Source organism: Epinephelus fuscoguttatus, linkage group LG21, assembly GCF_011397635.1.
Source record: "Epinephelus fuscoguttatus linkage group LG21, E.fuscoguttatus.final_Chr_v1".
Classification (NCBI taxonomy): domain Eukaryota; kingdom Metazoa; phylum Chordata; class Actinopteri; order Perciformes; family Serranidae; genus Epinephelus; species Epinephelus fuscoguttatus.
In genome coordinates this window covers 31,344,639-31,368,102 of record NC_064772.1, presented here as the reverse complement: position 1 = coordinate 31,368,102, position 23,464 = coordinate 31,344,639, and the positions used below count along the sequence as shown (strand labels likewise).

The window sequence follows — 23,464 nt, the reverse complement described above, 5'->3', positions numbered from 1 at the left end:
CGGGTGTGTGTGTGTGTGTGTGTGTGTGTGTGTGTGTGTGTGTGTGTGTGTGTGTGTGTGTGTGTGGAACAAGTGTCTCAACATAAAGATATTTTTTTAATATCCTGGTTTTAAATATTAAAGTATTCATCATAAAATAGGCATGGAGACAGGTAGAGATAAAAAGAGAAAGGAGGTCTTTTGACTTGACAGAAGTGCAAAAGCTTGTTGGCTGTTTTCCCGTTTCTCTCTCAGTCTCTCTGTCCTCCTTATTCAACCCTTCTCTTCCTCGTAATAAGCGAGGAGGCAACATGTTGAATAAAATATCAGCATGTGTTGTTGACGGAGCAACCTGGTTTAGGATCTCAGTGTGTGTGTGAGTGTGTGTGAGTGTGTGTGTGTGTGCGTAAACACCAGCACGAACACACAGACTAAACACAATCTGTCACCCCGCAGTATGTCATCATGTTATAAACATTGTCAGGATCAAAAACACACACACATAAAATGCTATGAACACCGCCCTCCCTCAGTCTGTACATCTCATCCATACTGTCTGTCCTACACCTCTGTCCTGCCAAACATCTCACACACACACACATTCACACACACTTTCCACTGCCTTTCTATTTCACACAGAAATGTGCTGTTGCTAAAAACATGCCTCCCATGTGCACGCTCGCACAGAAGAAGAAGAAAGGAGCATGGTGCACCAAAATACATCAGGAAGAAAAAGGATTTCTTTTGGTTTGTGGTGATGGGGAGGTGTTTCACAGTTGTTGTTCAAAGAGCCGTGTTTGAATACAAGTAGGTGGCACATCTGTCGGGTTTTTTTTTCCTGTCATGAATTATTAACATCCTGTCATCGCTGGCAGCAACAGTCATCATTATTTCACATATGAATAGAAATAATGACAAAACTGTGTCTCGTATTTCTCAGTTGTGCCCACATGCTGTTTGTGGTTTTGAAACTTGGTCTTTATAACAAAGAGGAAAACAAATTGATCAGCAAAAGGTGTGCTGAGATTAGGTGATTATTAGCAACATATACAAGGTGATACATAATATAGAGTGTTTATCATCATTAAGGGAATTCTCTGCTCCTTTACGTCCCAGCACAGAGAGCTCATACATGTAACAGCAGCAGTGAAGCCGGTAAGGATTCAAAGTGCTGCTCCATTATGGATTCTTGGCGATATTGATGCCTGAATCAGGTCTGCTGCTTCGGTCTAATCATTATACACAAAACAAAAGGCTGAATAAGAAATGGGTGCAGTGTTAAAGTTAAAATAACAGCAGTCATGATTGAAAAATAAAGGTCTGACAATTATGTGAAAAAATAACTCTGATCATGTCTGCACATGGATTCAGTTAAATGTTAGTGGTTAAGAAAAGAAACCGCATCCAATTTTCATCTATTTGAGCTACAGAAAACTAATTTCCTTAATGTGGGACTTGAACTCGCTCACTTCTACTTTGGCAGTGTTTCGTCCCACCTCACCACTTTAAACATAATATAACTGTCACTTTCCACATAGTTAACGGGCTGTAGAAGGAGAGGAGTTTTCTTTAATATGGCTTCTGGTAAATGAGGTAAATTAATGTTTATTTCTTTGTGTTGTGTTGCGAGTGTGTTGCTGTGATCAATAGAGTCAGTTTGGTGAGTCCGTGTGCAGTTCATTCACTGCCTGATGATCAATATGGGATTACAGAGGAGAGCAAGGTCTGTCTCTTGCCTCCCCTCTCATCTCTTGGACTGTTTAAGGGCCCTTAAGGACAAGGCAGGGAGAGGAGAATAAACAGCAGAGTGAAGACTGCAAAAAGATGAGGATAGAATGAGCTTGTAGTCCTTTTGGGGTTTAGATGAAGGTTGTGAGGAATACTGCACTGATTCAGATTTTTAAGACATTGTGAGGAGAAAGTTTTAAAGGGAAATATTAGGACAGTCATTAAAGGACACATTAAGCCTAGTTCACATTACACGATTTTCACAGCGATTTTGACGTCACAGAAGATCTTGAGAGCCACCTTGGGTGGGGCAGATAGTCTGCCACGATGAGTCCTCATGTGTGAACAAGCCTACAAGCAAGTCGCCCCCTCATCTGCGACTTGCGACGGCTTGTTTTTGGGGGGGGGCTTGTTTCTAAAGTGGAGTTTCTTATTTGGGTTTGCTCTCTAAACGTCGCCTCTCTGTCTATATATCCGTCTAATAAGTTAATTAAACGCATGATGTTTCCATAGCCCTGGTTGCTTGTCTCTCTCCCAAGATCTGGCAACACTGACAAGCCGGCAAGCAACGACAACAATGGCGGCATTCACAGGATCACGGGGAGCGAGTTGTGTTTGGACCCAGGCCCTGGAGGCAGATCTGATCCAACACTGGGAAGAATATCCATGCCTTTACGATGTGTCGTCTCCAAGTTAAAAAATGTAGTTTGGTGACGTCACCGTGTTATCTAGGGCTCTGTTGGCGAGGGCTCGGTGGAGAAATCTTGTGGTGTGCACACACAGGTCGTAACGCAGTTGGCGAGACTCCCGATGACAGAAACACACGTCGCCAGGTATGAACAATCAAAAGATTACGATAGTGAAAATCATGTGATGTGAACTAGGCTTTAAAGGATACTATTCAGGATTGTAGGTTTCGGTTCTTTACACGCTCGCCAGTGAAACTAAAAGCCAACCCTAGATTCACTCTGGTTTGGTGTTTCACCTCGCTATATTTGCATTTTTTTTTTGGCGCTATGTCTCTTAGGTGTGCTGTTTACTGGCACCTGGTCGCTATTTTTTTTATAAAGCCCAGACCTCACCTGAGCACTATGGGAGAACACACCCATAAGAAAATACAGACAGAGGGCAAAGTGCAGAAACATACACCACAAACTTTTAGTGGGTCATTAGTGATGACTGAGTTCAATAACGTCTGTATGGGTCTATATATTGTTTTGTTTTTTTTGTTTTGTTTTTTTTTTAGGAAAATCCTGCATAGTATAGATTTAAAAACACATGTACAGAGAGAAAGATGTAAAACCAGATAACCAGACACATACATGTTTATACGAAAGCATATTCTCAGGCTTTCATTGACAGCATCTGTAAAGCTGCATTCCTTCCCTAAACCCATAAACATATAGATAGATTTTCCTGCATTTGTGTCCCCATGGCAATGTCAGGTAAACTGCGCTGGCTTTAGTCCTGAGGTATGTAACATCATGTCAGTGACCCTGCAGTTTATGGCTGCTTTCAAAGCCAGAAGAGGAAAAATATGAATGGAAATAACTGTTTGAGGTAACTTCCATTTTTATTTTCCTTCTGAAGTATAAATTGTTCATGCCATGTCCCTCAGCACGCTGTCAAACCCCACCAGCAGTTGTTCCTGACTACATTAGATCATATGAGGAAAAAGATGACGTCCCATTGAAGAGACTCCATCTTAATTCCAGTTGTCAAAAACATCCATGCACAAAGTGAGGATTTTAGACTCTAAATGAGACAAGACAGGAGAGTACACACACAGAATCAACCACACACTTTTCTAGTGAGGGTTGGCTGTAGCAGTGAGAGCTGTTTGTGTGTCCTGTGGGGGTGTCATCACTAGGTGAGGCCACACACAGTGTCAGCGAGTGAATCAGGGTTTTTACAGTGTAATAGCCTTTAAACAAGGAAGCCAGAGAGAGTTACTGACAGGGGACAATACAGCGTGTCACATGACTCTTCCTCCCTCTGTGTAAAGACAGACATTTAGACTAATGCATGTATACAGGACAGTGCTTCTGGCACAACACAGCAATAATATCGCAAACCATCAGAAGTGTGTGTGCGTGTGTATGTGTGTGTGTGTGTGTACACTGATGGATGAGTGTCTTCAGAGATAAATGGGTGCCTATTATTTGTGCCTTTTATAGGCAAACTCCCCGCTGACTTCCGAATGGGAATAGCACGCAGTCCTCCCGCACACGCGCGCACACACACACACACATTCCCATAACGAGCTACAACTGAGAGGCCCTAGGCTGTGGCACATCTGTTGTGGAGGAGACATAAGGCATTCATGCAGGGACTCTCAAGATTCTCCATGTAGCACCACACACACACACACACACATACTGTACACACACATACACACACACTGCATGTGATGAATGAGCTTTTTTTTAAAGCACAAAGGGAGAAGGAAGGCTCAGTGGTGGAGGGGTCTTACAATTTTACCTAAAAATCCCTTCTGGATAAAAACACGGCTGCACACAAAGACACACTGAGACACATTCTCTCAAATTGGCCCACTGACCTTCAGATACCCTCTATAAGACACAGCTCTTAGTATTCTTGACTTCTAGTGCGGAGAGAGACAGAGGACAAAAAGACGGAGATATTCTGCATATTCAAGACAGAGAAAACCCTTTAAATATACAGCATTCAGTCACTGTGGTCCATATGACTTAGAAAATGAAGTTTCTCAAGCTTAAATATTATCTGTATATCCGCTGTTTGTACAGAATAAACATTTTAATCAAATTACACTGCATCAACATGTTATTTATTGTGCGTATCACTGGCACAACTAATAGCAGAAGCAGTTGTACGTTGAGCTGCAACTTTTTTTTTTCATTATTGATAAATCTCAAGATTATTTTCTTTTAATAATTGTTTAATCCACAGATAATGGATGTAGCTACCGTGACTTAAAAAAATGGCTTGGGCTTATGTTTTCAAGGCTCAACTTCAGCATTTCGGCGGTGGCCATCTTGGTTTTTCGGAGCCAGAAGTGACCATATTTAGATGAGAGGGTGGAGCTGTGGAGGAGCGAGGGCTGGATCTGTGTCCACAGACTGTTGCGACTCTGACAGATACCTTAGCAGCCCCAACCTTAAATATACACAGCTTAAAGTACAGGTGTCATGAATGTTAGTATAAGCTATAGAGACCACAACCATTTTTTACCCAGGTTGTAAACATGTTTACTTGTGTTGTAAAGTTGAGCATTTTAATCTAGGGGTCAGTGGTGATTGACTGGCTTCTGGATTCAGCCTCAAGTGGCCACTAAAGCAACTGCAGTTCAGTCAGACAACTCACATTTAAATGTTTATTTCAACAGCACAACATAGTTAGAGTTTGGCGCCTACAGACTCCATTGCTCCTCGCAGATATGTTGACATGGGATATTGGGGAGTGATGATTAATATTTAAGTATTTCCCCCACTTAGCTGGAGCCTGCAGGTGGATGCTGGGGTGGAGGTGGGACTGACAGAGCGAGCAGCAGTACTGATGCAGGGTAGCAGCAGCATAGGCAATGCAAAGGGAGAGCTGGGAAAATTGGGAGGGTGTGTTTGAAGATGACATATACAGAGTGACGTATGACTATCCCGCAGGTGTCGCTCCATTTTTTGGCCCTTCTGCGTCGGCTTAATGTTTCAGCCCATAAAACTGCAGCTTGCTTTAATCAATTTGTCTATAAAATGCTAGAAAATAATGAGAAAATGCCCATCATCTTACAAGGTGGTGTCTTAAAATTTCTTGTTTAAACAAAACCTTGAAATAAATTAATTAATTTCAACATCTGACAAAGAAAAGCAGCAAACCCTTCACATTTGAGTGGGTGGAACTGAAGGATGTTTGAAGGACTCTTAAGAGAGCTGCAAATTCATTTTCTGTTGACAGAATAATTCGTTAACTGACTAATGATTTCAGCTTTATTGCAATTGATTGAAATCGCAGTAGTGCAAGCAGACTGGTATTACCAGAAAAATATCTCCTTTGTCTAAATACTATTTCAAAAAGCGTTAGGGTGGGACAGAATTTGAAAACAATTATTCATCCTGTCAGGAAAATAATGATTTTTTTTTTAGTTAAAATTTAAATACCTATTTTTTTTATCATTTTTATTTATTTATTTCCTTATATTTTATTATTTTTATATTTCTTTTTATCTAATTTTATTTATTTTTTTTAACGTATATTTTTTAATTATTTTTCTTTCATTTTTATATTTATGTATATATATTCTAATTGTTTTTTTGTCTTTTATTTTCCTTCGCTGGTCTGGCTTCCTTTGCTTGTTTCTGGGTTGGTGGGTGGCTGGGGCTGATTTCTGTCCTTGTTGGTTTGATGTTTGTTTGTTGATGCTTTGCACATCTTATTGAATAATCAATAAAAATACCTTGTTTAAAAAAAAAAACATAAAAAGAAAAAAAAATGGAACTAGCCATTATTCACACTTGGTTTTAAAAACCATTGAACAATAAGGACACTCCAGGGCAAGTGACGAATCACACCGACCAGCAGTTGTGTGGCACTTCAGCGTGTCTGTGAGCCTGCAGTATTTTAGCAGAGCAGGACATAATCTGAAGAGGTCTTTAGCCTTTTCTCACGAGGAGGGAGGCAGTGAGAGCACACAGCCGTGGTGTTAGAGCGGATTCAGCCCTCTGTCTGCTACAATATGCCCGTCTAAAGCTCTCCAAACCAGGCTTAGCTTTCTGGCCCTGGCACCTCCCTCCCTCCTCGTGCCAGTGTCAACTTCAGCTCGGTACAACGCCAACGCCAGGCTCAGCCTAGTTTGTGGCAATGCCTGGACTGGTTTTCTTCTCTCCTTCCTGCAGTGCTTGATTCTTACTTTTGGTTTGATGTCTTTCATTATTTCCTTTGTTCAATAATCTTTTCTTTTTCACATTTTTCTTGCTTTTTTCCATTGTATTTCCTATTTACTTCCCTCCCTCCTTTTGTAGCTCAAATACTTAAGTTTATGCATATAAACGTGTTTTGTTGATTCAGGTTTCCTGCACATGTGTATGCAAATCTTCTCCAAAGCCTCCAACTATTAGCCCCTGCACCATACTCTTAGCTATACTAATTACTACAATATTTAAACCCACACGCAGTTCACAATCCCAACTAGCCTGGTGGATATCACATCACCTGTAATAAACCAACCCGGTCTAAAACAGAGCTTTTCCCTCCAAGGCGTATTTGAGAGCCAATTTTCAGACATAACCTTGGAGTGACTTTGGATCTGTGAGGGTAATTATATATGGTTCTGAGAGGAGTAGTCAAGTGTTGAAAACAGCCGCTCATGGTGTGGAGACTCTTGAGACAAAAGCTACAGAGGGATACTTGTCATGCAGAAGAGACACTCGCTTGGTTTAACAAGGAGCTGAGAGGCAGCGGGGTGAGAGAGAAATAGGTCTATATTCAAAAGAATAAGCAATTGATGGCAGATTGAAGTTTTCTGTTTAAGATTGCAGTTTCTGTTGAACTGGCTGTGACTTTGTATAAGTAATTTCCTCGCGGACAATTGTACTCTAGAGCCGCGTGGAGAATGCACGGTTGCCCCCATGAGGCGAGGTGAAGAAGGCTCAAACATGGAGATGACTTCCTCTGAAATGGGCCAGACTCACTGCAGACACATAACGAGACAATAAGGATGAATAGTAAACATAACTCATCCAGTTCCACAGTGGAAACCAGGACAATGTCTCTTCCCCTGGATCTCTGTCTGATGCCAGTGGGCCTTGTGGGTGCAGCGCTCGCCACATATGGGTAATAGAGGGAAAACGATTCCTTTGTTATCTCAGTGCTCCTAGTTACACCCCTCCGGGGGTCTTTGGGAGGGCAGCACGGGATCCCAGTAGGGGGTCTGTATCTGTCACCTCAGTTTAAGGCCTGTCTCATGTCGGCTGACCCAAATCGGCTCCCCGGGGCAATGCCGAGCCCCTCCATGGGACTCCACCACTGCAGATAATAGGCTCGTATGGCAAAGAATCCAGACACTGGAACCAAAGCAGCCCTGACAGCTGTCAACCAGGACAAACATCCTCCTGCATGACACACACATGAGCACAATATGAGCGTGGTAGTGTGTGTCGTTGCTGTGTGTGTGTGTGTGTGTGTGTGTGTTTGTGCGTGTGGGTACATGCATGTTTATTTTTCTACTTAGGTGTGTAAATGTGTAATTGTCAGTGTGTGTCCCTACACTTTTTTCCCCGTTTTGGCACTGCCTATCCACAGCTCTGGTTAAACAGCCCGACATTTCCAGACAGCATTCAGGCGAGCTGACGCCATGTCAGGAGCAATTTGGCACATCGGCAGAAATCTCTTCCTGTAGGGGAGCTGTCATGGATGAGAAATCAAAGACACCTACGTGACTAGCTGGGTTGCCTCCGAGCAAAAAGAAAGGCTTGGTGACATGACCTGATTTCAACCGTTTTACAGGAAACCGCAGCAGAAGATGGAGGAGTTGCCTGCTGCTCTGCAATATGGAGTAATATCATTCTTACCCCAGGCACACGGGTTGTGTATGTCAGACTGCATATGCTATACAGCTGAAGCAGGAGTTTTGTAAACAGGAAAGGACCAATGTTATTTTTGCTGGTGGCTCAGCAGGTCCATATCAGCAGGTTCAGCAGGCTGTCATGCACTAGTGATGCTCGAGGTTCAAGACCGCCAGGCAACCTTTGTTCCACATCATCACATGTCAGACTACACACACATTCCTCACTGTAATTCCTAACATTCATGTTTCAGTTTAAAGTCTGTCTATGTGTAATGTCACAAAATGCTATTAACTACCAGACAAATTTGAATGATTAATGATAATAAAATGAAAATCACCGAATATATGGTTTCAAAATTGTGACAAAATGAGCAGTATCCTCTGCTCTGAGCTGAAAGGAAGAATGAGCTCTCTTGTCAGCAGCTCACCCAGTCCCACAGTAACGTACACCCCCCCAACCAACAGAATGAGCCAACGTGCAGCTAACCAAGTAGCACACACACCTTCTGAATTGAAAAACAAAAGAGCTGCTGCACCGGGACAGCCTCTCGTTCAGCAGCTAACATTAGCACAAAGCACACATCCATAGCAGTGAACAGTAACTGCTGGCGGTGTTTATTTATGTATTTATTAGACTGAAAGAGCTAAGAGAGCCTGTGGAACACAGAACGTAGAACTTGACGCTCACGTACAGGGGTTGAGGGAAACGACATTGATTCGTAGTGTTGTTTTATGTTCAGGATTTATTTAATCTAGGGTCTCATGGGGCCATGATTTCAGGCCCGCCAAAAAAATCCTGGATATAGAAATTATAAAAACAGCAGCTTAACTCCACAATCCAGTACTACACAGTTCCCAGGCTTTTCACACATTTTCAACACGCATTTTCTAACATGTACAATGTTTAAAGAAAGAAATCTGTAATTCTGCTATGGTAAATAGCACCGTAATGGTATGAGATTTTCACGGTACAATAACCATCTCACGGTATCACAATATTACAGATATTATTATAGGTCAACATGACCATTAAAGGAAGGAAACCAGAGGGATTATTTTTGATTGAACAAAAGTTTTATTACTTTAATTAAAATGTGAAACCATTTTTTAAATGACAGTTTGTGTAAAAGTAAATTAAGTTAAAAAAATAACTAAAATAAAGTGAGATTCTCCGTCTAGTTGCATTTTTTCCAATATCGTAGATAAACAAATGTACACCGTATGATCACCACCAATTTCAATATCACAACAACTAAACTATTTGGCCATTTTTGCCATGACTCTTGCAAAAAAGATTTTGAGAAAAGAGAATGGCGGCACGCACAGACGCAGCGGCTCAAAGCTCTCGCAGCTGGTGTACTTTTTTCATTGGTTGCACAAGTCTGTGATGATTCTATCATTATCTCGTTGTTGAGCAATGACAATAAACTATTGAATTGAATTGAATTTCCTCATAGATAGAATTAAAAGACAAAGACTGCTTGACCTTAAATGACCACCCATTCATTGCAGTGAAAGCTGTTCACACAGCACACAGTGAAGATGTGACAAATAATCTACGTATATTATGCTGTATATCGTACAATCACCTCTGTTGCCTGGACATTTGTCATTAAATATTGGCTGTGTTTGTTTTAAAAAGGATGACACGGTGCTACTTAGTAGTACTTTGGTGTACAGTGTTTCATAGCCTTGTATAAAAGCATAATGCAGTGAATACAGACTACCGGTTAAAGGATTTGCCTAATTAGAGGCATATTTCCTCTCCACCTTACACAGTATCATGAGATATTTGGATCATTATATGCAGTATATCACATTTAAAAGAAGAAGCAGTGCTATATACTACCATCATTATTACCAGCTTGAGACTGATGATTCTCCAGGTTCCATAGCATCTGCTTAATTGAAAACAATCTGCACATAATAGCACAGTATAGCTATTATATGGCTATTTTTTAAATACAGTTACCGACTTAAACCACCCTGCACTCAAAGAGACTACCAAGTTGCAAAGAGTAAAGGCCTGTGTGTGGTTCAGCCTCCGATGGAAAAAAGCACCGAGGCATCTCCCCGCTGTGAGGGATTATAACTGCATGAGTGGGAAAGAGGGAGTTGCTGAAAAAGAACAACAGTGCTCAACAAATCTTCCCCGAGTAAGTGAAGTTCAAAAACTAGGAACCTAATAAACAAGCAACAACAGACAATAAATCCAAAGCCCCAGAGGAAAATAAAATGAAAAACTGCTTGCTTCCGCCCACAAGCCTCTGAGCAGAGCAGCGGAGGTGAGGATAAATTCCGCTACCACTTGGAGTCTTTTAGGACGCAGAGCTGACTCTGGTCCTTACAGGCTAATTACAGCTGACTACAGGAGGGTGTGTGTCTGTCAGGGTGTATGTGTGGGCATGTGCGACTCTGTCAGACTATTTCTGTATGCGCGTTCTCATGTGAACATATGAGCGTGATGTCTCGTTTTGTCGGAGTGTTCATTTTTATTGTCTCCATGCTGAGCAGCAGTAACACCTCTCAAAGTTCAAGCACATAACCATGTGTTTGCCTGAATCGGGGTATCAATCAGAGGATGTGTGTCAGTCTGAGGGGGTTTGTTTCTGAGCAGAAACAGGTGCTGATAGCTGACAGTAAACTAGAGAAACTGTCATGGCTTCATACATTCCTGCATGTATTTAACCCCCAGTTCATGCATCCTTCTGTCAGAGGGGTAGCAGGTGCTCACAGAGGGTTATCAAGTCAGCTATACCACATTTAGAGCCTTTGCATCCACTGGAGACTTAACAGACGATACAGGTTGTGGTTTATTAAGAAACAAAACTGACTTGCAAGACAAAAAAGTCGAATTAACCGTGTCCTTTGGTAGCCATTTAGAGAAGTGAAAGCAGCCATGCACAAACATTGTTGCCAAGAGCTCCGAGCTCTCAAGATTTAATTACCTGAGAACAATCAATTTAGCCTTAAAGATGGCGCATGTGCCCAAACTCAGTCAGGGTCTCTTTGATTAGTTGACAAATCCGATCTGGACGACTTCCTCTGAGCTGTTTGGCCACCAGAGGGCAGCATCTGGGTTATAGCACTTCTATGACACAGTGTAGCTTGCAGAGAGGTGACCGGCTTAATTATTAGGATGTACCATCTTACTTCTGGTGCTTATGGGTAAATTTAACTAGTCCATATAGTACATTTTTGCAATGACTAGGAGTGGCACAAGAATGCTGGAGTCAAGTCTGTCAACTGAGCGCCAAACTGTGGTAAAAATATAAAATAAATTACAGTTTAAATTCTATTTGCACTTTACCACCTACAGAAAATACAACTTTCTCATACTGTACTTCAAATGAGGCTCCATGAGTCCACTAAAATGTCCAAAAACCATTGCACTAGTCAGAGATTCATACTAAGTTGAAAAGATGCACAGCAAATACAGAATACTGAGCTCACAATATGTGAGATGAATGCATTAGACTGTCTGAGAGATGTTGGTGAGAGACAGCTAACCAGACACAATAGTCTTCAATCTATGCCAAAAGAGGACTCACAAACACACACACACACACACACACACACACACACACACACACACAGACAGCACAGACAAACAGAGTAATTAGTCTTTGATTTCCCCCGGCAGTGTTCTGGTACCAGGGGGCAGCTGCTGGGACCCTGCTTTAGCCTTGGCTAATTTCACTCACGGCTTGATCTCGACCCAGCACAGGTGCCCACTTGGCACCCGACAGCCGTTGCCATGGTAATGCCAACTTCAGGGGCCAAGAAAATGCCAATTGTCCAAGGAGCTCAACCACAGGAGCCGTGGATGTGGTCCTCATTATAAACAGGCCGCATTAGTGCTAACAGAGGACACGGTCAGATGTGGACAGTTCAGTTAGGTCCAGTTAGGCTTTCTCACTTCCTGTCTCTGTACTTCCTGTAGGTTTCTGGCAATGTGTTATTCTGTTATTCTGACACTCGTATCCATCCCAAAAAAACAAATGATTCAGATTCAGTGCAGCAGACTGTACACACACGGTACTGTAGACTGCTATAACTTGGGCTTGAGTGCCTCTGTGTGGTTTCCAAGTGTCACTGCACTGTCTGCCAGGATGCAAGTCCGCACCTACATGCACCTGCTCCAAAACACCTTACACTGCTCTGCTGATTAAGGAACTTCTGCTGTACCAAGCTTTTTCCGTTAATCACCCCTGAGGATTGACCCCTCGCCTCGACACTCATTAAGCCCACGGGACAGACTCACCTCTGATGACAGGGAGAGCCAGACCACAAACACCAAATCATCTTCGCTTATTTGTTATCAAGCTCCGTTTAGATGAAATATCGAGGTGGCATCTTGCACACTAAGCAAGCTGACAAGCTCGATGAGGCTCAGTCAGGTGTGAAGGGTTAATGATGTTTGAAGAGAGGGAGGTAGAAAAAGGAAAGGGTGGGCACTCAAGACCATCAGACAGAACTCAGAAATCCCTCCCCCTCAACGAAGCTAATGGGTCACATGTCCTTTGCTATCATCTTAGAGATGAGGGCCGTTGTTTGTTCTGCACGCTGATCGTCAAACTTACTTCTTCAGGTGACAAAGCTTGACACCGACTGCTGATGTGCGGACATGGCCCCACTTGCTGCTGGATGGCTTGCTCTAAAATGGCTGTGCATAGTTGTTTTTGATCTGTGATATGCTAACTAACCTTACAGAGTTTGCACTGCATCTCATTTTCGTTAATTTCTCGAAGACGTTCCACACAGGAACTTCCACCCCTATTCTATAGGCAGTGATGTCATGACAACCAGACATTCTCAATCTTTATGTGTGATGTAATTTGGTATTTTACGTCTATGTCTTACCCTGACACTGAATTTAATTTTGCATTTACCTCAAATAAAAATATCACATCTGACTGAACGGATGTATGTTGCGCACGTTCCCCTCCCCCATTTGCATACATAAACACTGCATAATACATGATTTCTGCTTGATAACAAACTAATCTGAAACTCACAGTCTCGCATTTCACATTCAGACGGCTTAATTACAGGAACAAGTTCACTTCTGTGTCAAACAATGAGTTTGTCTTACGCAACAACAACAGTTTGGAAGTGTTATATACCATTTTAAATGCTAATGGAATTGCCCAATTTCCCCGCAATGACCATTAAAGTTTCATCTAATTTTATTTAATTGGCCATATCACACCCGTTTCATTCCTTTATAAACTCATTTCAGCAGACCCATATTGTGAATTCCTTACCTAAGGCCATCTCCTAACCAGGAGTCATTTTAATTGCCACATTGCCATCTGGTGTATGGATGAAGTGTCGGTATCACAGCCATTTCATAGCTATCAGAGGCATTTTTTCCACACTGAATGAATTTTCAAAAGTCTAACCTAAGGCTCTTGAGCTCAATGAAAGTTAACACCTCTTTCTGAGACACTGTTGACTGGCTGTATGTGGTTGTGTCATTTTGCTGGCGGCTCATTCAGTCCTGCTGAAGATTTAGCAAAACAGGAGATCGTCTCATTTGAAATTATCAGCAGTGCGTCTAAAGCTGAGACCACAGCCTGTACTATCCTTTGAAACACAGCTGTTTTGTGTCTGGATAGTTGTTCATGTAATCGTGGTAAGAAATAGACATTACAGTTCAATTATTTCATTGAGATTACTGTCATGGCAAGTCAGATTAGCTTTAACCTTTACTCACAGCACCACTAGGTTGCAACTGGAGGATACAGTGATCCCATAGTGTTCAGTATCCTCATTGTAATTAATGGTTTGATTACTTTCTCTTGTATCAATACAATATCACTGCGGTTTCTAGTAAGTATGCAGCTCTTTGTTCCCCCGAGCAATAACACTTGCTTTCTAACAAATTCTGCTACTATCTGCAACTCACCAATATGGACTGCACACTAATCCACCTCTTGTTCTGCACCTGAAAGGCTTTGAACCTGACGTAATTTAAAACACACAAGATTCTGATCTGGCATCAGACAATACACTGTCACACCACAGGATCCTCAGCAAAGCTTTCTGTTCAGCATTAGTGAAACATCTTTTGTACAGCAAAGAGAAGAGGACACAGACAGACATTTGTATTGACTATAAAGCACATTGGCACTTCTAACTCATTTAAATACAGATAAAAAATATTCCAGCAAAACAAGTTTTACAGAATCATCTGGCCTAGCAGAAGAAGAAGAAGAAGAAGAAGAAGAAGAAGAAGAAGATGATTTCCATTCTTCAGCCAAACTACTACTTCACACTTCAGTCCAATTGGTGGCAGCACTGCGCCAAAAAGCTTGTGTTGCAACTGCAAAGAAACCTCAATGACTCCTTTGGAATCTATAGACTATTACCTGAATAATTACAATACTTCATATGTCACTAATAACAGATATAATACTACAGGCAGTGTGAGGACATGGTGGACAGACAAGGTGTGACTAAAATGCCCTGCTCAGAGAAACCACTTCACCTCCATAACCTCTGTGATCTAAACAAATATGTCACCAACAAACGATCATCATTTCGTCAAAATTATCTGTACAGGCAAATAAATGCAGGCATAGCACTCAACCTCACACTAGAACCAAACTCAGAAAAAAACAAAAGGGACACTTAGGCAACACCAAACCCGACCTAAAACCAACAAACACACACACTCTTTTATATTCCTCACGTATGTGAAATACAAGTTAGATCATCGATGTGACGATCTGTGAAGCAGAGACAGACAGGCTGCAGCATGCAGCTCTATGACTGCATATGAATCACAGCATGATAATCTGACGGCTGAACCTGAGCCAGACATCTCACGTACACCACACACACACACACACACACACACACACACACACACGGCGTTGGTTGCTCCCAACGGTAGAGCCACTGAAACTTGCAAAGTGACAACAGTTTAACTTCCCTCTGCTCTGTTTTGTCTCCATGTCACAACTGTGACACACGGCACATGAGAAATTATTTATTTACAGTTGAATGTGACATAAATTGTTGCAGCAAAATGTCAAAACAACATAGAAATCAGCAGTCAGTAAATACATAGTAAAGAGTATCAGTCTGGTGTACAGTGAAGGAGATAGGGTCTGTTAGAGAAATTTAGAAATGGGTAAATTATTGAGGAAAAAGAGTGAAACAGAGACAGCGATTACACAGAACAGACAAGTATGGACGGAAACAAACTTTATCAGTGCCCACCTACAAACATAGTCAAAATATTATCTTAAATGTTGCCTATTTTTACTGATGTTCAAATCAAATCAAATCAAATCAAGTTTATTTATAGAGCACATTTTAAAGCAGCTGCATTCGACCAAAGTGCTGTACAAAATAAAGAATGACACACAATATGTCGCAGTATAAAATGTGCACACACATAAAACAGAATAAAACCGTTAAGAACAATCACATACGTAAAAAAGATTATAAAATACTAAAATATTAAACCTACTCCAAACAACCAAAGGCAATTGAAAGCATGTATGTTTTAAAATTTGTCTTAAAAGTGTCAATGGAGGATTTGACTGAGAGCAGAAGGTTATTCCAAAGCTTTGGAGCAGCTACCGCACAATTTTACCTAACTGATGCAAGGGAAGGGTTATCAAAGAGAAAGTTACTTAAAAAAGATTAAAGATAATGGCAAGTATTTGGTCTATGAGCTTGCAGATTTTGTGTTTGCAGGGGTCCTGAGTCCTGTCTAACACCCCAGTCTGAACTGCACAAATGTGGCACGCTGCTTTTTAAGGGAATTGTTTTGCTTTGTAAACCAGGTTATGTCAACTCAGGTTAGAGATAAAGGTAACCATCAGGACCTCGTGGCGCAACGGTAGCGCGTCTGACTCCAGATCAGAAGGTTGCGTGTTCAAATCACGTCGGGGTCAGCGACTTTTAAGGACTGCACTCATTCCTCTGATGTGTTCCATTGAAGCTTTGCCACTGAACTGTTCAAAGAAATTACACACATACCTCACAGCTCACAGCCGTTCCATGAATGGAAACATTACAAACTGGCAGGGCATGTGAACACTGCAGAACAATCTATCCATCCATCTATTAAGTTTAAGTAATATCGGTGAGGTGAGGTGCCTGTGCAGAGCCAAAAGGAAACTATAAGACAATAGCAACCTCAGACGCAGCCGGTTAACTCTACTGCTGTCTGGTAAGCAACACAGAAATATCTGCTGCCTTGTAGTAGCCTTGTAACTTTGCAGGAGAAATCATGTGTAGGGCCTTATGGTGCAACAGGAGTGCACTTGACTCCACATCAGAAGGTCATGTGTTCAGATCACATTGTAATAAATGCTTTTTAAGGACTACTCTCACTCCACCTAAGTATTACAATAAACCAGTGCCATTTACTGTCTGAAGACACAGATAGCACAAATACCTCACAGCTTACATGTTATCAGATTTATTCCCTTACACGTGGCCCATCAGTTACTCTACTACAGAAACTTTCTCCCCCATCAGATTAACAGTGGAAAATAGAGAGCAGATAGATAGCATAACTTGTGAACTCCGATTGCAACTGAATGATGAGTGCAAGTGGAATGAAATCACTACACTTAGTAAATAACGTTCCCTGCAGCTTGTTATGGTTGTAATGCATTCTTTCTTGCATGTTGTATGTAAACTTTAATACCACTGAAACTGGGAATGTAGTTGAAATGTTAGTATACTGCTGAAGGCCACACACAGAACAAATACACCTGACTAAAAATGAAAAGCAATGTTTAAAAAAAGGGAAATATATCAGGAGAAAATAACTCAAGTTCGGTTTTAATCACATAAGTTTTGCTTAACAGCACAGCCCATTCCACAACTATAACAGCAGTGCTGTCAATAATAGGTCAAAATCAGCAGGTCTGATTAACTGTGCTCCTTCCTGACTGTTAGTAGAGTAAAACAGGGACGGAGGCAGTAGCTGGTAGAGAGAGAGAACTGGACAGACTGGATTTACTACTGACAACTATATACACAGACACACACAAAGGAGCAAACACCCACACACTCCGAGATAAAATCATGTGTGCACACAGACAGAGGGCTGTTCCACTGGTGTAAAGATAGTTGTCTCGGCTCACGTCCAGCTGAGCTATGCACTCTGTGGCGTTTACAGTCACCACTGACAAAGTTTACTACAGCATGTCAGTCCTGGGAACGAACTTTCACTGTTTATGTTTTAGGATGACTGATAGTGCTAGAGTTTGACAGCACCATACAGGTATAGGGTGTAGAAAACTATACTGGTAATCAAAAATCAGCTGTTATTGTGCTTGTTAATTGATCAGGGTAACATTTGTCATGGCAATGAATTCAATATTCTGTCATTGGTGGGATGTAAAGAGCCCAATCGTCCACCAGGGGGAGTAGATACTCACAGCCTCAACACATGGAAGATTATGAAAAGGAGAGAGGAGAGGAGAGAGGAGAGGAGAGGAGAGGAGAGGAGAGGAGAGGAGAGGAGAGGAGAGGAGAGGAGTGTTTCAGACAGCAGGTGCAAAACAGCTGTTCCCATCCCAAATCCCACCTGATGCGTAACCATGGCACCTACCACTGTCTTTATAGGGTGTGTGGATGCACACAAACTCTTCAGGTTCTCATTCATGCACAAATGCACACAAAACCCAAAAAGCACCCGCATATCAAACAGACCAACTCACTCAGATCAATTCACAGCTCGTGAACTTTAAACCTCAGATGTGGGACATGTTTGTTTCAACGTGAAACAGCAGCGTTAGACACACAGTGTTCTTGAGAGTATATTTTCAGATTTCACAAGATAGCAGTGGCTCCAAGACATCAGATATCCTGAGAAAACTGCTAACAGATAGGCATCAGAGATAACACTTTCAAGCGAAACTCGTATGTTTCATCACCATTTTGGAGGAATGCATTATGATGGCGCTGTTGGCTTTAAGCGTGAATGTCTCTGAAGTGATGATGAACCCAGATAAATCATCCACGACTAGATTCAAACCTCTTCCTCCTTACAAAGACACAAGGAGGTGTTATAGCTCACTAACTGGTCCCACATTAAAGTCAAACAGCTGGTGACTCAGGTGTAGTCAGCACTGTTCCCATGGGAAGGATGCAGTGGGATTGTGGGTAATCATTTACACTTATTGGGTGGGGTGAGTAGTGTGATATCATGCTGCCTTTGACACAGATTCTGCCCACACACCCTTATACTGGAAACTATAGTAACACACACCCTCACACACACATATCAAAGTGGACTCACTCTATCATTCAGCCATCCACATACTGTATGAAAGCAGCGGAGGACTGCCAGTAGGTGGAAATGATTAAACACAGAACATGCTGGTGTGCAGGAGTTAAGTGTTCTGTAATGTTTTGGTAATGACGAGACAGTAAAAGCAGACAGGTGTAATCATGAGCACATGTTCGAGAAACTCTCTGTAGCACTGCCAACGCTTTGTGCACAAAGTTTCAGACTGTTTTTGCCAGAGGAAAATGGAAATGAGAAGAGGTTGTAAAACAGGTAGTGGCAGTTTGGGAGAGTAAACAAATAAATAAATTATGCAAACACATACTCCCCTTTCCTCTAAATCCCTGACACACTTTGACTCACCCTGTCTTTGTCATCCACCACATCACACAGCATGTCATCCTGGTCCAGAATGCCTCCATCTCCGTGCTCCAAGCGGTGGACCTGGACCCAGTAGCTGGGGTCCTGGAGGAAGAAGAAGAAAAAGACATATTAGCTGTGAAATGAGATCAGCTTTATTTGGACCATATAGATGTAGGATATGAAGCCTTATGTAAGTAAAGCCATGCAACATGTTTGCATTGCCAGGCCAAAGGAATTAGCAGCAGCGTGTGTCTCCTCAGGAATCAGCTGATCTAATCACCACGTGGTTCATGTAATGATCCAGTCAGCTGGCACACGGGGGCTCTGTGACATGGTTACGGATTGACATCATGATAGCTATTATGAAATATCTTAATCTCCTGCTGGCTGGCCTGCAAAGTCAGCATATGGCTCATATCAGGAGGAGTCATACTCATCTGTTCTTATAGCTACATAAAAAGTAACACTCCTCCACTCTCCGCTGTTCAGCTGAAAACCTGTCTTCACCTTTTTTTTGCATCAGCATATGAATATCATCCATGCATACATGACACATTCAGACACAGCATGTTGTGCAGATCAAGCACTGCATCAACACAGTGAATTATACAAAGTGCAGTCAACCCAACACGACCTTTTCAGAGGAGAAACGTATAAATAACTGCTTCTCTCAAACGATAATGAGCTGCTGCATGTTCGCAACAGTTGGTGTTCTTATTTAATACTGCATCAGGGATTGTACAGTGTGTTGTGTGCTTTGTGGACTCAACAGCACTTCATATTAAAGTGTAAATGTATAATGTGTGTAATGTGAAAAAGACAAGATTATATATGTAGTAGAGAATACTGCTTTGCGCCAGCATATTCACTGGACACACATGCTCATCTGAAATCTCATTAATATATTATACAGCCCTTCAAAGGCAGGGAGCAATAACTACAGAAGCAATTACGTTAGGGAAATGGTTTCAAGTTTCGAGGCTAGCTGGCAAATTGTGTAACAGATATAAAACTTCATTTTTGCCTGCTAAGGGTGGTTATTTTACCTCCCAAAAAATATTACTCTAGTATCTACAGTACATAACACCTGAAATGCAGATAGAGCACTCTGCCTTTGGATAATCATCAGGAAATGTGAGGAAAATATAATATATACCACCAAAATGTGCTTTATCATCCTAATAGAAATTAAATGTGCCTGTTATGATAGGTCACTGACTGTCTGTTGGTTAGTAGCATTCAAAATAAAACCAACCATCAATTTTCATCCGTTTTTGCGATGCCGGGTTGTGAGGGCAGCAGGCCAAGCAAAGCACCCCAGGTGTCCCTCTCCCTAGCAACGCTTCCCAGCTCCTCCTGGAGTACCCCAAGGTGTTCCCAGGCCAGATGAGATATGTAATCCCTCCAGTGTGTTCTGGGTCTGCCTTGGGGCCTCCTACCAGTGGGACATGTCCGCAACACCTCTAACAGGAGGCGCCCAGGAAGCATCCTCATCAGATGACCGAACCACCTCAACTGACCCCTTTCAAGCAGCTCCACTCGGAGCTCCTTCCGGATGTCAGAGCTCCTTACCCCATCTCTAAGGCTCAGCCCAGCCACCCCACGGAGGAAACTCAACTTGACCGCTTGTATCCGCAATCTTATTCATTCAGTCACTACCCTGACCTCATGACCATAGGTGAAGGTTGGGACGTAGATGGACCAGTACATCGAAAGCTTTGCCTTCCAACTCCACTCCCTGTTCACCACCATGATCCAGTGTAGTGCCTGCATCACTGCTGAAGCCACACCAAACCATCAGTCCGAATAAATCAATATAATGCATTTATTTTCAAATATGTGATTAGGCAGCATAGACACACCAAACCAGAAGAAATACACTGGAGTCAAAACCAAGCAGCTTCATCCGGGACTGAAAAATGAAGGCGAAAACCACAACGTGACGTCACAGTGGCTATATCCATCATGGTAAAACCTCGGATGGCAGTGACAAATACTCTGCATTTAGATTAGCTTCAGAAGGATTTTAATTGGAGGTTTTTCTCCATCCTGATTGGACTTTCAGAAGTGATACAATTCTACACAGACTTTTAGGCATCAAAAAGTCAGATTCAAGTCTTGACTCAATTCATTTTGCCTTTTTTGTCAGTATGGTTTGTAGAAGAAACTACTGGACATGTAATGCAGCTTCATATATATTCATGTACTGAATATAAACAGAATATGGTCAAATTTTCCATGTTTGATATTCAGAAATTAAAAGTTTTCTTATTCTCTCTGTGTTTCTTTCCTTCCTCCCCGTTCTCCCTCAGCCAGACAGGAGGCTAAAAAGAAAGCACTCAGCTCAGTGACCGTCCTTCCTCCTTCACCATGTCAGGAAAGAGTCTGCACACTCTTTTCTCTGCATTTTATTCTCACTCTTTCCCCTCCCTCTGTCTCTTTTCCTCCAAAACTGAGCTGTCTTCGGGTCTGTGGTTAAATGCCTTCATGCACGGCTCTGTTGTACTGAACCCCAATGTGGTTCACCAGGCAAAATGGTCCAAATCATGAGGGGAATAACTGTGTGGTATTTTCCTTCCTTCTGAGGTTATTAGCAGGGAAGAGATGGCAAGTTTATCAGGAGCACTCCCAAACGAAAAGACGAGAAATCAGAAACAAAGAGAATTATTCAGTTCCGTTAGAGCCACTGAAAGAAATAAAAGAAATTGCAAAAACCACACGATAATACCACTATAAAAAAAGAACATACTGAAAACACAAGAAGAAAGACACGTCATGACATCACAGTAGTCATTACAAACCACAAACTGACCTTCAGCTTTACACAGGGCAGAAAAAAGTCTTTAAATGTTCAAATGCTGACATGCCCCATGTCTGCTTGGCATGGTCCTCATTCAGACTTGTTCTTCGGATGGATTATGAGGAACAAATATGACTCTGACAGAAGCTCAGCCGCATAATTTAATCCCAGAAATGCGTTTGGGATGGAAGGAAAGCATTTGAAAAACACTGTTTAGATCTGACTTGGGTTGAAATGATGTAGGGAGCCTCACATTAGTGGTGCTTGCCTCCAGCGCGCCAAGAATTATCAGTTCAAGGCCTCTTCATTACAAGAGTATTAGCAGGGAATTCGTCACTAGCTGGGATTGGGTTGGATTTTATGTTGGGGGGGGTCATCTCTGAATGCTTTGGTGTAAATACCAAGGTCTTAACTCATAGACACACAGCTCAAGTTTCCTTGGTGGATACTGGTAAGTATTAGTAAGACCTGCCACAACTGGTCATGTTCACCGTTCAGCTCACACAAAACCCAAAGGTCAAACTGTCTGTTTATTCTACTTCTTAGTATCATTCATCCTTTCTCTCCAATCCTGAAGAGATGAGAATATAGGACGTGACTTTTAATGTTGTATTCATTCTTAAAACATGGTTTTCCTTTCTTAGTAATGGGTGCTAATCTCATTCGTTCAACATGCAACTCGGCTTTTCACAAGGAATCTCTTGAACCTTGAATTATCTTAAAAGATGTATGTAATCTGACTGATTTAAAGGGGAATTCTTTAAACATAAATATTAGCATCAATGCTTGCCGACATGGAAAATCTATGAGTTTGTAGATTGTCGTTTAGGGGCAACCTAAAATGAAACTTTTATCACAGCTATGACATCTGAGCACATATGGGCTCAATCAAATGTTGAACACACATAGTTCAAGCAGTACAAATGGACTGAAGAGAAACAGAGAGGGAGTGGATCCTCCCAACAAAGAGTGCATTGTGACAGTCATTCATATTACTGTAGTGTACAGTAACAGTGAGTAGGGAGGACAGCTCTGGAATTGATAAAGTGTTAGCACACTCAGCAGTCAACCATCATCTCTGCCACTAAATCAACACGTGTAAGCCAGGCTCTTGCAGCGATGCAGCTCTCTGACTACAGATATTTTTTAACATGGTTTAATGCACTTAGACAAAAGCTAAACTCTGCACACAGAGGACCAGAGTCATCTGCTGCACTGATAGGTCTCTAAGCAGAGCACTTCTCTGTGCTGCCTTCAGCCAGTAAGTGGAAAGAGAGTTTCCCACATGGGATCAGAGTCATATTATCGTCATGCATCCAAAGAGATACTGCTACTCTCATCATGTAAAGTCCTTCCAGAGACAGACTGAAAATTCATCTTTGATTGTGGTAAATAACGTTATAAACACTGTTCGGCCTTGAGGTCATTTTTACCATGGAAACCCACATCAGATCAACACACCACATCCACACTGTTGTTCTCAAGCTCCAGACCACATTAATGCACCATCACTACAAGTCATAAGACATAGGCCCAATCCCATTTTTACTCCTTAAATCTTCCACTTGGTATTGAGTGCCCTCGTTTGCGAGATAACCCTTGATGAGGGAAGTGAGAAATATTAGGGTAGAAATCCTTCCCTAAGAAATGAGACACAACTTCATGCAAATTGGTGTGGCTAACATGCAGGCATACGTCACGCGTAGTCGCGACGCACGATACCGGTAGTCATTCAGGTTTGAAAATGCCGGCTCCAGCGCTTGTGTTGTAGCGTGTGCTATGTTTATTCTTC

General features: G+C 41.9%; 1 protein-coding gene and 1 non-coding gene across 8 annotated transcripts in view; one reads left to right on the top strand and one right to left on the bottom strand.

Annotated features, from left to right (window-relative positions):
* Positions 1-23,464, bottom strand: part of LOC125881571 (partitioning defective 3 homolog) — a 420,073-nt gene that overhangs the window by 349,713 nt on the left and 46,896 nt on the right. For all 7 annotated transcript variants that reach the window (XM_049564735.1, XM_049564734.1, XM_049564733.1 and 4 more), the window contains exon 2: positions 18,873-18,974. In XM_049564735.1, coding sequence (XP_049420692.1) covers positions 18,873-18,974 — 102 coding nt within the window. The remainder of the gene's footprint in view (positions 1-18,872; positions 18,975-23,464) is intronic.
* Positions 16,087-16,158, top strand: trnaw-cca (transfer RNA tryptophan (anticodon CCA)). Its single transcript has one exon. It is a non-coding gene; the product is annotated as a tRNA-Trp (tRNA).